This window comes from Paroedura picta, chromosome 2 (assembly GCF_049243985.1).
Source record: "Paroedura picta isolate Pp20150507F chromosome 2, Ppicta_v3.0, whole genome shotgun sequence".
In the NCBI taxonomy this organism is placed as follows: Eukaryota; Metazoa; Chordata; class Lepidosauria; order Squamata; family Gekkonidae; genus Paroedura; species Paroedura picta.
In genome coordinates this window covers 158,890,693-158,906,439 of record NC_135370.1, presented here as the reverse complement: position 1 = coordinate 158,906,439, position 15,747 = coordinate 158,890,693, and the positions used below count along the sequence as shown (strand labels likewise).

Sequence of the window (15,747 nt, the reverse complement as noted above, 5' to 3'; positions counted from 1 at the left end):
CAATCCAGTTCAAGGTGAGAGATTTTCACCCCAATAAGAGGAGTGTTCCATGTTCAGGGGCAAGGGGGTATGGTTGCTTTATGAACCGACTCTATTAACTACAGGGAAATGTTCCTTAAATGGTCTTTTCCAGGTTGCATAGAGAGCCACACCCCTGACACACATAATTCATTTCCTAAAATGTCGACAAGGAGGAATTGGGGTAGATGAGTTGCTGCAGGTGCTAATAAAGCCTAGGAGAATTTTTCAGAAGGAAATAGTCCTTCCGTTTAGTCCTGTGAAAAGTACTGCCTCTTCTCCTAAAGCAGGGGTAGGCAAATTGTGGCCCTTCAGATGTCCATGGACTACAATTCCCATGAGCTCCCGCCAGCAAATGCTGGCAGGGGCTCATGGGAATTGTAGTCCATGGACATCTGGAGGGCCACAGTTTGCCTACCCCTGTCCTAAAGTGTGTTTGCTTGCACTGGCATACAGATCTCTGCATGCTCCACATTTTAATGTACATGTGCTTTAATGCCTGTCTGTTTTTTTTTAATGCATGTGGAATCTGACGTGTGTTTTCACCAGGCATGCTTTTGCTCAATTCCATTCCTTTCCTCTCCTGAAGTTAAGATGCATTGTTTTCATGAGACCTGACTGAAAAGCAAGTTTCCATTTTGTAGCAAGGAGAGAGTGAGCCTATGAAGGATTTGTGTTATATAATTTCATCGTCCCATCATTCATTTGGTGATTGCAAAGAAATAAAATCACACAGGGGAAGTAGCAATATGTGTTTCATATTACACATGGATATTTTTCATAAACCTTCAAGTAGACAGAATTCAGCCGATTGTTAGTTTTTTTCTTCGTTTATTTTCTTTTCTTTCATTTTTTTTTCTTTTGCTGAAATCATCCAATGTATCACCTGTTCAGGAATGGATGTCCTCATTGGACTAAATAACAGTGAAAATGTTGACAAATTCCATCATCACCTTGTCGTAATGACAAGCTTCCTTTGTTGATTGTTCAAAGTGTGGCAGATGCTTGTTGCTGAAGGATTATAAAATAAAACCACCCCAAAAGGCAGGAGTTCATCTTAAACAGATGGAAGTTTTCTATATGCTGGTTAAGTAATTCTGGGCCTGTGCAGGCTGAGGTATCAAGAAATGCCTCTTCACAAATAAATCTGTAGGGACACAAAAAGCGAGACAGTAAATGCTATAGCCCCAGGTAACAGTGTTTAAAATAGCTAGTTTAAGTATTGGTGGAAGAGTTCACTGACAAGTATGCTGGAAGATATAGCAGACGCTATCTGGCTAGAACAGGAATACGAACACAAAATGCAACAAAAAAACTCATAACCAGGCTTTGCCAGTCTTGCCACTACAATGAAATGTGTTAAATGAAGCTAAAAAGAGCCCTGCTAGATCAGGGCCATGGGCCCTGTGGTCCACTTGCCCCTCGATGGCCCAAAGCTTCCCCTTTCAATTGGTGTTTGGATCTCCGCTGCTGCTTGGCATAATAGCTGCCTTTTCTCCATGCATTTGCCAAAACCTCGGTTAAAGCTACCTGAGCTAGCAAATTATCACACCTTGGGGCAGAGAATTTCATAAGTAATAAGTACAGAATTCTTTCAAGATCCTCATAAAGGGAGAAACCTTACAAGTAACATGTTTGGGAGAAGGCAGTCTCTTTTTCTCGAGGATCTCACTTTCTAGCTAGAAAGAAATGTTGTTTGTGCTGAAGGCTTATGATCAGTTGGAAGTCCCACAGCTCAGACATAATCTTACCAAGCCATAAGCTTTCTAATGCATTGTTATCCATTCTTTCCCCAAGGAGCTCAGCATATATGGTCTTTCTTTCCTCTCTTTTATCCCCGTGAAAACCCTGTGAGGTAGGTTACGCTGAGAAAGTGATTGATTGGCCTAAGGTGACCCAACAAGCTTAGATGAAGGAATGAACGAACAAACAGGGATTTGAACTTGGATCTTCCAGATCCTACTCTACCCAATGATACTGGGCTTCGCTTGTTCTGAGCCTGTACTGTATGAGTTGAATATCTTTCAGCTTCAGCCATGAGCAAAACATCAATGGAAATTTGTTCCTTCAAGAACAGAACCTAAATTTTGTGAGGGGCGAAGATTGCGTTAATAATCCAACTGGTGAAATAATCTAACGCCATGGCTCCCAGCTCTTGCTAGCCTGTTGAGGCTCATTTGCAGAGAAAATGATGACAAGGTCATCACAGGACCACAGTAGCTAAGAAGAAGAAGAAGAAGAGCTGGTGTTTTGTACCCCCCTTTTATGCTACACGGAGGAGTCTAAAAGCGGCTCACAGTCGCTTACCCTTCTCCCTACAACAGACACCCTGTGAGGCAGGTGGGGCTGAGAAAGCTCAGAAAGAACTGTGACTAGCCCAAGGTCACCCAGCTGGCTGCATGTGGAGGAGTGGGGAATCAAACCCGGTTCTTCAGATTAGAGGCTGCTTCCCATTAGCCACTACACCACACTGGCTCTCAAGCCTACGTGTTGCTGTTTTTGCTAGGAACAAGCAAAAATATAGGCACATTCCACACATTGTAGTGCATCTGCTAACTTAGGTTGTTTCACCAAGCATGCACCTGACAGGGAGCTGGAGTTCACTGACAATGTACATGTATGCACATTTGCAAGCATGTGTCTTGCACATGGACATTTTACCTTTTTAGGTACTGATGATCGAGAACTGTTGTTAAGCTGTAGTAATATATAGATTATAATGGAATATTTGCAAGAGCTACAGATCATGCAGGAAGGGGGTTAAAGAGGCAGAATGCAGTAAAGGTAAGGCGATACGTACAATAAACATGGCAATTGACAACACATTCCTTGTCAAGCAACCTCCTGAGCGGTTCCATTGTATTATAGTTCTAATTCTTTAATAAAAATTATTTATTTTCTGGACATTTCTGTTTTTAATATTCTGTGAAACAACTGGAGCGTGGGGGCTTTCCTGCCCTCTTCAGCAAGGCCACATGGCAAGAGTGACCACAGACTGTGTGTGTGAGTGGCAATTGCTGATCTTATTTATTTGTTTTTTTTGTTTGTTTACTTATTATATTTCTGTACTGCCACTCTCAGCATTTGCCAGCTTGCAGTGGTTCACAAACGTATTATAAAAACCATACCCCAATAATAAAACATCCTTAGTTAAAAATCCCCTAAAAGACTAATGATATTTGTAGCAACAATAATAACATAGCGGTACAAATACCCATTTGCATGGTGGCTTACTCAGAAATTTTTGTTCAGATAAACAAAGCTGCTGTGGCAGGGCACAACAGGAGAGGCAGGGGTCCTGCAGGTATGTGGGTGCAGGGCCATTAAGGACTTTGTAGGTGATAACCAAAATAGAATTGGTGAGAACCAGAACCCTGTAACCAATGGTACAGTACAGTACAGAGTAACCAATGGTGTGCTGCAGAATGGGTGTGACATGCAAGTTCCCCATAGGACCTGATAGTAACTGAGCTGCGACATTATGTACCAACTGGAGTTTCTGAGTTGTCTTCAAGGTCAGACCCACATAGAGTGCATTACAGTAGTCTATGAGGCCATGTTGGAGGCTAAATGAAGCTGGTAGAATGCCTTTTGTGTAGTAGCATTAACTTGTGTCTCCAGCGTAGTCTCCAGTCTCTTAACTGAAACAGGGAATGTTAGCTGGACAGTATAAAAGAAGGAAACATAATACCCTTCAAGACATCTGCCTTCCCAAACATCATTTCCTCCATCTTGCCGGGATTCAATTTCAGCTTGTTGACTCATAGCCATTTAACCACATCAGTAAGGCATTGGATGGACCTATACTGCATCATCAGGCTGTCTGAATAAGTAATTTGGAGAGCATTGCTGCTTTTGCCAACTGCAGTATACCTGGCCCCTGAGAACCCCTGAATGTTGTCATTTAGGGCCTATTTGTTACAAGTACAAAATTCATAGACAAAAGTACACTTACAGGTCAGAATAAACAATTTCATGCAAATTTAAATTGCAGTTTTGTATACCGAGTTGTGCCATTTTACTTTCTGACAGAAAATACCCTAATACTTTTAAATAACTTGATCATAAAGGAAACGATGTAATAATTTTTTGTTCTAAATGCCGCATATGCTGTGTTTTAGAGAAAGCGTTAAAAATTCCTCAAAGATCTGGAGACCATTTTCTGAGCCCCTGCACATACATTGAAGTATATAATAAAGAGATAAATATATCAACATTTCTGAAGGCGTAACCATGTCTAAGCCATTAGGAGTGGGACAAGATGGCCTCCTTCTGGAACATGTGTTCCCCAGTCTTCCTTTGCTTAACATCAAGTGCATCAACATTGATAGTTATCATGGTCATGGTTACAAGACTGATTGATTTGATTTCTTACCCACTGCTCCCAGCAAGCCAACTTGCAGTAGGTAACAAAAAATAAAACCCAACAGTAAAACAACCCCCAGCTTAAAACCCTAACCCTCCCAGACAGTGAACCCTAAAACTGCATCTACCCCCTCCCACTCAACAGCCTCCCGCCAAGTACCTCGAGGGTGTTGACAGCTGTCCCTGCTAAGCTGAGGAAGGGCCCTTGGTTTTAAGCGCCCTGGCCTCCACCAAATGCCTGGTGGAAAAGCTCAGTCTTGCAGGCTCTGCAAGAAGTCTGGTTACTCTTAACTTCCTTATATGTGCCAATAGAGACGAAGGCTTTCCAATACTTTTGCTAGTACACAAGGTGTTATTAAGAAGTACATTGTGGGTTGGACCCAAGGAGGCCACATATACAAGAGAAGGGCATGTCTCTATGCATGCAGAGAAAGTGCTGAGTTCCACACCTTTGCCCTTCATCACTCACTGTTCCGTAGGGCTCCCAGATCCCAGATACAGGTTTTCAGGAGATCACTGACGTGGAGTAGGGAGTAGATTGAGAAAGATGCACCGAGTGTGGAACATTTCCTGTTGGTTCTTTGGCTCTGAGCCAGCAACGAGCGTATGGAGGTCTCTCTTCAGAGTCAGGCCAATTGCACCCACATCCTGCATGCACTTATGGGGAAAAAGTTTCATTGCCGAGCAAACATGTCTTAAGGTCAAGCTTTAAGAGTACGACATGGATCCATAAAGGAACTGAAAGGGATTGTATTAAAGATATGGAAGAAGTTGCTTCAGCAACTTTTGTCTAATCTTTTGACTCCGCACTCTTCAAAATCAAAGGCACCTCTCGTCCAGAATTGTCTTTAGAAAGCTCTTGTGCCTGCAGCAGCCTTGGGGCAAGCTCAGACTCCATGATTAAAACCTTCCTATTCGGTATGCCAGGAAAAGTTTTCAGTCTGCTAAATTTCTGATTGACGTGCAGCCGTTAAAGACGTAGGCGCTCAGCCAGACCAAAATGTCCAAGAATCTTAAAAGGATGTGTGAGTGACTCATATGAAAACAGTATCAATAGAAATATTATTACTATTATTATTATTGTTGCAGAGAAAAATTAATACATTTGGTCTCTGTTCTTAATTTTCCGTCAACGGAAAACTGGAATGTGAGTAGATCCTGTAATACGGCAACATGACAAAAATACTTTTTTTGTTGTTGCAAACGCACCTAATGCTTTACTCTTTATTCACTGGTGACCTAAGCTTCCTGATATTGAAGATGAAAGCTATGAAATGTTCACCTATGTTGCATATATGTGGATATTATGAAATACATTTTGGGGCCACGTTAATTTTAAATTTCAATAAGTACCTCTTTAAATGCACTTAATACATGCTGTGAATAGGCATTGGTGGCTTCCATTGTATCACTTCACATTGGGTTCTAAAACAAAGAAACAATCCAGGTACTTTAAAAAAAATGGAAAACAAAGATGCAGCACACATGCTCAGCCAGTGTTAACATTTAGAATATTCTAAAACTATTGGGTAGATTCCAATATTTACAGGACAGATTTTCTTTTCTACGCTATCAAAAATCTCTGTTTTGGAAAAAGTGCCCATTTTGTGCACTCTTCCGCTTGCTAATATTGGTGATTAAGTGATCTTTACCATTTGTGCAGCTTTAATTGGCTTCTGTTCAGGGGAAGTGTTGAGATTTCTTCTATGTATTTTAGTTTATTTTAGTCTGTCTATTATTATCCTTAAAATAGTCTTCTAATTGCCTACATTTTTTTCTCCCCTGAGAGGAGCACTGACTAGATTTGGAGTGCAAAGTAGTAAGAGGAGGGAAGGGGAAGTTACATCACAAACCTCTTTGTATCTTATTGCTTACCTGTATGCGTATATATAGAACGGATATGCCTGTGATTGACAAAGGAAAGCTATGTGTGATTCAGAACAGCCGCCACTCAGCTTTCATCAGTCATTTCTGCTAATAAGTAAAGGAGGCTTTTCAAATGGTAGGCTCACGAATTCTAAGATTCTGATTCTCAGAAAAAGCCTTGAAAGTTAGGATTTTAAAAAAAATTTTCAGTAACACCTTTACATTGTGAAGGGTAAAGAATGAAGAATTGAACATAGCATGTGCGACCCTCGTTTAAAAAAAAATAGTTTCGTGGCATTTCGTGTGTTCGCTACGAATGAAAACTGTGTTTATTACCTCCGCAGGTTCAATTCACGCCACTTCGATCGCAGCGTCCAGAGTGGAGCAGGCCTTGTCCGAGATAGCCTCTTCCTTGCAGAGCAGCACTCCCAAGCAGGGCCCCTTGCATCCCTGGATGACTCTGGCTCAAATCTGGCTTCATGCAGGTAAATAGGAACAGCAGCTGTTTTTTGATCCTGCTCATTAGCTGCAAGATTCTGTGTTCCTTTCATTTAGAAGGCCAAGAATGTGTTCGTGTGTCAGAGCTTTCTAAGGACAGAATGTGGCATCTTATTACATTTCAAGACAAGAACATGTTTAATTTTCAGAAGCCGTGGTCGAGGGGAAGATGGTATTTCGTACTCGGAAGGTTGACTTTTTTTTCACCCTTCCCAGCTACTGCTCAGGTTGTCTTAAGTCGCAGACATTTAAAAAGTATTTCACTGGAAATGAAGTATGGCAGTATTTTGATGAACTTTAATCTGGCATTAGAATGGAAATGTGCAATTGGCAATTCAAATGTTAAACCTTATGCAAAAAGGTAACCTTTAAAATATTATTTTTTACAGACTGAGAGTTTTATGTAGATGCACTGATGTTTTATTTCAGTAGAAAAGATTTGGGTTAGACTTCTCGTGTACTACATCTTAGGCAAGGCTGGAGGCCTGAGAATCAAGGCTGTTTGGTCACCGCTGTGTTGGCCATTCAACGTACATTAATGGCCAACTCATCTGTGAACAAACAGAGTTGTTTCAGTAAAAGATGGTGCTTTTTGAAACATCAGATAATAAATCACTTTGAGCTAAAACAAACAGAAGCCTCACAAGATGTGTATGTTGCTGGGTGGTTTCATTTTAAACCTGCAGAGTAGAGACTTGTGTATTAATGTTTACCTGTATAAAAGAGAATTAATATGGAGAAAATGAGTGTGTTCTAGACATGTGTTTCCTTAGCATTCTATTTTTTATCTGTTCCACATAATATATTTCTGGTAAGGGCTTGGAGGAGGAGCATATCAGCACTTAACACCCACTCAGGGCGGCTGTCCTGCCCCTAAGTGCCTCCTCCTCCAACCAGCTTGTCTGTCTATCCAGGGGCCAGCCAATCACCTTCCGTCCCCCACCCCTGACCACCCCCTCCTCCTTTCATTTCAGTATAGAGAGGCTCAGAGTCTGTAGATCCCTGCTGTGTGAGAGCTGCCCCTGCCTGTGAGTTCTCTAACAGCTGTCTGCAGCCTTTCCAGGTCCTGGGGGGAGGGGGAAGCCATCCGCAAAGTTCTTCCACCCCACCTCACCCAATCTAGCACCTGTTGTACTCCTGAATGCAATGCACTTGGCCCCTAGTATAGTATATTGAGATGCAAGAGGGAATTTCTAACGCACAAAGAACACTTGTACCAGAATTGTCTTGGCATAAACAGAACGACAGCTTTATTGGAGTATATATATCTCATACCATGAGTGTTGGCACACCAAAGGTGAGGGGTTGGATCCGTGACCAACCCTGCTGCAGCCAGGAGACCACAGCCCCACAGGGAGGGGACCTTAGCTAGCCCACTCGCAGGGACTGAGCAACCCATCGGCTAGCTCCCCTAACCATCAGGCCCGCTAGGCCCCTGGAAAGGGTAGCATAAGAAAGCTCCACGGGCGTCAACCTATATTGGAGCTTCCCCAGCCACCCCACCATGTGCAGAGACCAACTCCCTAACTAGGAGGCAGTCCCCTGTCCACGTGATCAGCCTCATTAAGGAAGCTTCTGTAAATGGGCCTCACCCCTGTTCACAGGCGCAGGTTGTGTTCCTCAGGTCCATCCCCCAAAACAATAGCCAGCTGTGACAAACAATAAATTAACACAAGAAAAGCGCATTAAGAAGCCACACAGAAACAGAGACCAAAGATTAAACAAGGCGGGGAAGGGTGGGGAAAACTGCAGACTCCTTTTATCCCTGCCGCTTGCTCAAAACCACCACTTTCTGGCTGTGCAGCCTGTGTGTGCTGTGCAGGGATTCCCCAGCACACACACACGCTGCCTTCATTGTACTCTGGGCTCCCCCACTTGCGCAATGGCCGCCTCATGTTTTAGGGCAGCAGCAGCATTTCTGTGCACTGGAACAGTCATACATTCAATTCATTACTTGTAATCTGACCTGGTACACCCTAACTTCAGACACAGGGCTTCTGCTCATCTTATTAGACAAGGCAGTTTTTAAGAAGTAATAGCTATTGGGGGGAAATCTATAACAGTAGTAAAACAGAATCAACATAATCTATTAAGACTCTACGGCAGTGGTCCCCAACCTTTTTATCACCGGGGACCGGTCAACGCTTGACAATTTTTCTGAGGGCCGGGGGGGGGGGTATTCTTTTGCTGAGGGACATCGTGAGCTCCTGCTCCACTTGCTTTCCCGCAGGCACCCCTGACTTCCCATCGCCCACTGGGGGGCACTGCCAGCAGCTGCTGCGCAGTGCCACACCGAGGGGGAGCCCCAGCCACGGCAGCCGCTGGAGAGCCCCAAAGGTGAGCCGGCGGCTCAGTGGCAGGGCAATAATGTTTTTCACAAATCATATTTAAGGTTCTACAACATCAATAAATAAACACTTTTGAAATGTTAAAAAACAAAACAAAAAACCACCCCACTAATGTTCTTCTTACCATTTATCCCCTTATGCCATTAGTTCCCCTGGTAGCTGAAGCTAGAAACTCAAAAACTGAATCTTATTCCCCATCCATCAAAAATGTGTCTGCAGTAATTAAAGGTGTAAAAGTAGTAGACCTGAAAGCATGTGTATGTCCATAATCATGCCTTTAACCTAGTACATTAAAGATGAAACAGATGTAGATGGAATTTCTACTGCATATATAAAAGCAGATTAATGGGCCTAAATTATACATGAAGGTAAATACTTTAATAATGCACATTCCTAGGGCAAAAGTGCTAAAGGTATTATTGTAATTAGGATTTCCAAGCAGTTGTAAATAACATAATTGCAGAGGGCAGAGTATAGAGAGGCTTGAGTTCTGGTGTGATGTGACTAGCATGGCAAACTGAGGAATGTTTCCAGTTCTTCACTCCCACTATTATAGCTAGTTTGGGACTGAGTATATGTCTATTGATGAGCCTCTTGTGGCGCAGGGTGGTAAGGCAGCCAACATGCTGTCTAAAGCTCTGACCATGAGGCTTGGAGTTTGATCCCAGCAGCCGGCTCAAGGTTGACTCAGCCTTCCGTCCTTCTGAGGTCGGTAAAATGAGTACCCAGCTTGCTAGGGGGTAAACGGTAATGACTGGGGAAGGGAATGGCAAACCACCCTGTATTGAGTCTGCCATGAAAACGCTAGAGGGCGTCACCCCAAGGGTCAGACATGACCTGTTGCTTGCACAGGAGATACCTTTTCATTTATATGTCTATTGAGCTCTTGGAAAACCTTAAAGAGAACCAAGCTTACAACACCATCTGGCAACGAATCTTGGATATTGACTCTCAACACACTATTGCTGGAGCATGCAGAAAATGCTCTCCCATCTTTTTTGATATCTATCCCCCAGCAAGAAGGATCCTGGAGTACTTTACATCTTTAGAATCGTTCTTCCCTAAAATGATCTTTTATGCTAGCAAGGCTAAACCTCCTACCAACAGCAATGGCCAAAGGTCAATATGCTAAAATCCGATATGCCGACAGACTCTGCTCATGTCCTGCCAAGAAACCTGAGTCAGTGAAACACGTTCTCCTCTATTGTGAGCAACACAACCATCTTAGAGGACGTTACATATATCCTCTCATGCGGGCGAGCAAGATTCACAGTCCCTTGACAGTAGTGCACTACTGGATCACAGTCCTCAAGTAACCGAAGGCATTGCAAAATTCCTCCATGGGATTTTCTCCCAAGTGATCTAGGATTTGAATTGCTTTGTCTTTTATACAGATGTTTTGCTATGATTATGCTAATAATGGTGTTTGACTTTGACTGAGTATATTCATACGAAAGGTGATATAAACACAGTTGTGGATAATATATTCATTCGTATAGATCTCATCTTTTTTTACTGTTGAGAAACCCCTGAGATATTCTCCAGAGTTTGAGAAACCCTAGAAGTGATGCAATTGGGATGCTGTGTACATGCTCACCCAGGGCCCTTCTCCTTCCCGTCTCCAGCCCTATCATTGGCCATTTGGGGAGTGGGGGAATGGGTCCACATGACCAATGGAGCTTAAACAGTTCCGCAGGGCCTGCAAAAAGGAGCTCTTCCGCCAGGCATTTGGTTGAGACCAGACGTAATCAACAGCGACCGAAGGGCCCCTGCTCCCCCCCTCCCTCCCAGAACTCCACCAGAGCGCTCTGGACCTGTTGCGCTGTTGCATTATTTGTACTATTATATTGTTATGTTATACTGTTACAGCAATTGTTATTAATATTATTGTGTGGTTATTAATATAGATTGTTTCATGTATTGTTCATATGTTCTATGTAAACCACCCTGAGCCTCCGGGGAGGGCGATATATAAATATAATAATAAATAAATATATGGTCATATATAAGGTTATGAGGTTTTTATGGGGAGGGGATTTCAATGGGTTTGTTGATGCAACCCGCCTAGAGTCATCTGAGAGAAGCAGGCTAAAAATCAATCAGTCATTGATTTAAGATGTTAAATGTTTAAGAAATTTACATTATATATATAAATTAATTAACTCTCTCTCGTTCAGGAAACCCTTCCAGGGCCATCATGAAACCCTGGCTGAGAAAGTCTAGTATAGATAATATGTTTCAATCTATCATATTTTATTTCTGGCTTAAAACAATTGTTTGAATAGATTTTAGCAATGCATGGTACACAGTTTGTGTCAGCTCTGCCTTTCTTAGTGGCTAGTTGAGAATCAGAAGTGGTAATCATAACATCTACCTTAATGTGTAATTTATCAGTCAAAAGGTGCTCTGTAGCAAATGCCATCAGTTGTTCCTTGACATTAATTTAAAATAGCATTTAAACAGTTCAGATTTTGAAGAGAAAAGTCGTGCTAGGGAGGGAGGCATTGTTCCACTTAAGAGCTGCCTTATTTTGAATTCAGCTGCTATTGTCTAAAACGCATTAGCATTTAACATTGCATCACAGGCATAATTTAAGTATTTTAGAAAAAACAAAAGGCAACTCGGTTAAAAGCCTGTGGAGACAACAACTTTGTGAGGTATGTTTGGCCAAGAAAATGGCTGTCCTGCACCTATTCACTGTGTTCCATGACTGGCTGAGGATTCTAACCACTGCTTACAAGGGCAGTAACCTGGGAGTAAGCCCTGTTGAATGACATTGACTTACTACTTAAGTAGATGTTCTTCAGACTGCTCTTGATTAATTTTGTCTGAATCCTCACCTTTCAAGTTCATGTTTTTGGAGGCGGGGGTAAGAATCTGTGGCCTGGAATAGTTTCACCCCAAATTTGACATCAAACTAAGTGGTTCTTTTTTTCTAACTGTGGAAAACAGAACAACTATCTGTGCTCCTAAGGTGGCTGATGGATACCGATAAATAGTTAGTATCCTGTATTTAAGTATAGCCCTGTTTTCATTCAGCCAGCTTGGTGTAGTGGTTAAGAGCAGCGGCATCTAATCTGAGAAGCCGGGTTTGATTCCCTGCTCCTCCTCCACATGCAGCCAGCTGGGTGACCTTGGGCTTGCCACAGCACTGATAAAGCTGTTCTGACTGAGCAGTAATATTGGGGCTCTCTCAGCCTCACTCACAGGGTGGGGAGAGGAAAGGGAAGGCGGCTGTAAGCCACTTTGAGACTCCCTGTGGTAGAGAAAAGCAGCATATAAAAAACCAACTCTTCTTCTGTTTATAACAACTGTGGTGATTTTTCAGCTCCTGTATAGACAAAGAAATAGTGAAAGGTGTGGATAAGGGCTTTAATTGGATATAAATATGTGTTAATCTCTCTTCTTCCTGACAGCTGAAGTGTACATAGGAATTGGGAAGCCTGCAGAAGCCACAGCGTGTACTCAGGAAGCTGCTAACCTCTTTCCAATGTCTCACAACGTTCTCTACATGAGAGGTCAAGGGGCAGAACTTCGGGGAAACATTGATGAAGCCAAACGCTGGTATGAAGAGGCCTTATCCATCAGTCCGACACACGTCAAAAGTATGCAGAGGCTGGTAAGTCCAAAAATACCCCCACGATCACTGGTAGGGTTGTGCATGTCGGCCGCCAAAGCAGCCGTTCTAGCCCAAAGCAGCCAGCGGCGCAGGGGGGGAGGGGCGGTCCCAGTGGCAGCACGTGACCCGGTGCCCACATGGAGGCGCAGGGCTCTGGGCCTGTGTGCAACTGGTGTGCTGGCACCGTCCCTCCCCCCCGTGCCATGGCGCTGGCTGCTTCGGGCATGAATGGCCACTTTGGTGGCCAAAGCACACAACCCTAATCACTGGATTAAGCAGAAGAGACTCTGCAGGCTTGGGTAACTGGGCTTCAGTCATGGGGAGGAAGATTTATTCAGGGCGTGAGCTTTCGAGTGCAAGCACTCTACGCCAGAGAGGAGGAAGCAGAACTACTACGTCGGTAGAGGCAAACTAACGTGAAAGATGAGCACATCAAAGAGGCCCCCTTGATGAGTTGGAGGTCTGGAAAAGCTGTCTGTTTAGTTAACCATGAACTATACATTTATTCATATTTGGTAGAATTACTGTAACCCTGCAGCCGTTTGCTGCACAAGCTGCCCTGGTCCCTGCATAAAGCGCTCCCTGCGAAGTAGTAAATGAATGGGCTGAGCTAAAATCTTTCCACCTGTGCACTAGTTTGTTTGGGGTTTTTTCCTTGCTTGCCGCAATTGTTCTGGGTGGAGAAGCATTCGGAATAGCTCTCCCTCCCTCCAGTTTCAGCTTGTACCAAAGTATCACTTCAGCATTCTATCTCATAATTTTGCTTGTCACAAAGATTACATTTTTTTAAAAAGTTTAAACTGGTAATTAAACTACAATCGGTGACATTAAACTTTTATTACAGGTTAATCCATCCAGGGTAGCTTTGTTCATCTCAGGAATCCCTTCCAATTGCTCTTGCTGCCTGGCACTTAGCAGAAGAATTTGAAACCCGTTGCTTGTACCCAACTTTTTCATTTAAAAGCAGGAGCCAGTTTCTGCCTAGGTGCATGTAAATTATTCAGAGACGTTTTCCACATGCACCCTTAAGGGAGCGTGTTAGGCAAAATGTCAGAAAATACTACAGAATAGGGGAAAGTTTTGTTTTTACCTTTCTGGCTTTTTCAAGATAATTGAGCACACTAACAAATGACAACCGGTGCCATTTGTGAAGAAGGAGGGCGGTAATCGGTAAAGCAGTGCATTTGTGTGACTTTACAATAAAAACTGTGTATTACTTGCTTGATATAAATGGTCTGCAAGAACATATTACATTCCCAGTAGAGGCTGTACTGCACATTGCAATGCTGATAGAGAAATCCACCTGGGTACCTCTGGCTGGGGCTAGGGATACCTGCAAAAGCCTCTTGTGGCGCAGGGTGGTAAGGCAGCAAACATGCAGTCTGAAAGCTCTGCCCATGAGGCTGGGAGTTCAATCCCAGCAGCCGGCACAAGGTTGACTCAGCCTTCCATCCTTCCTACGTCAGTAAAATGAGTACCCAGCTTGCTGGGGGGTAAACGGTAATGACTGGGGAAGGCACTGGCAAACCACCCCGTATTGAGTCTGCCATGAAAACGCTAGAGGGCGTCACCCCAAGGGTCAGACATGACCCAGTGCTTGCACAGGGGATACCTTTACCTTACCTTTACCTTTAGGGATACCTTCAGCAGTCATGACTTCCTGGTTTTGCTCCTTGTGTGAAAAAGAGAGACTGCTGCAAGTGCTTCCCTTTCTCCAGCCGGGGCCACAGCCCCTAATAATGAGGACCTAAACTTTTCAGTATTTGCATTTCACCTAACAGATGCCAGGGAGAAGTGGCACGCAACTGTGTTTTCTGAGGAGTAGCAGTTCTATCTGTTTTCCACCTATAATTTGGGAATAATAATGAGCATAGCAAGTTAAGGATATTCATCTATTTAATTATTGCATTTATATACCGCCCCCCTGTGAGGCTCAGGGCGGTTTACATAAAACGTAGAAAACAGTATATGGAACTCAGCTTTTCACTATAACGATAACATTAACATTAACCTATAACAGAGGTAACAGGTTATAACAATGCAAACATGTCCAGAGCAGAATGCATGGATGGATTTCTGGGAGGGAGGGAGCAGGGACCCTTCAGATGTTGTTGGTTATGCCTGGTCTCAACCAAATGCCTGGCGGAGGAGCTCCCTTTTGTAGGCCCTGTGGAACTGTTTTAGCTCCGTCAAAGCCCTGATCTCTCCCGGGAGCTCATTCCACCAGGTGGGGACAGGTGGGGAGCTCATTCCACCAGGACAGAAAAGGCATGGCTGAGGCTAGGTGGGCTTCTTTAGGGCCAGGGATCATTAGCTGGTTGGTGGTGGTGGAGCATAAAGCTCTTTGAGGGGCATACCCGAGGCGGTCCCTCGGGTACACTGGGATATGGGTGGTACTATGTTTAACACAGTTTAGGCACTATTTATAAAATTTTTAAAATCATAAAATGTATAAACGCATTTCCTGTGTTATATGGCTAAATTACTTTGGGCAATGCAGATTTCTCTATCTGCAAGGAGGACAAAGGGAAAGAGATTGCTTAAAAAAAAAAGCTAAGGCAAGCTTTCTCTACAGAGGGTTTCTTGACAGCCCCCGAAGGGTTTCACCAATAGGGTAGGAGATAATTAATTTTTATAATTTTTTAAAATTAAATTAATGATCAGATAATATGATCATATATGTTTATGTTGACCTGCCCCCTCCCAAAATGGCCAGTAATGGGCCTGGAGGAGATGGAAAGGGGAAGGGCTCCATTCATATTACTATAAAACATTTCTGCGCTGTTTCCATCCAAATGTTCCCTGGCATAGCAGACTTCAGGGAGTTCCTAGGAATTCAAAGGTAAAATTGTGTATTTCCTAGCCAAAATAATGAACTTGTCACTAAAATCTAGGATTAGAGGGTAGAAACACTGAATTTAAAAGGGCCTCCAAAAGAAATCTAAGAAATTACAGGCCAGTTAGCTTAACACAGGCAACTCCATCATGGCGTCTGTGGGTGTTAAAGCAGCTGCCAGCACTGCCAAGTGGGCA

General features: G+C 43.3%; 1 protein-coding gene across 5 annotated transcripts in view; it reads left to right on the top strand.

Moving 5' to 3' along the window:
- Positions 1-15,747, top strand: part of TTC7B (tetratricopeptide repeat domain 7B) — a 149,513-nt gene that overhangs the window by 108,395 nt on the left and 25,371 nt on the right. For all 5 annotated transcript variants that reach the window (XM_077323483.1, XM_077323479.1, XM_077323480.1 and 2 more), the window contains 2 exons: positions 6,594-6,734; positions 12,512-12,714. In XM_077323483.1, the coding sequence (XP_077179598.1) occupies positions 6,594-6,734; positions 12,512-12,714 (344 nt within the window). The remainder of the gene's footprint in view (positions 1-6,593; positions 6,735-12,511; positions 12,715-15,747) is intronic.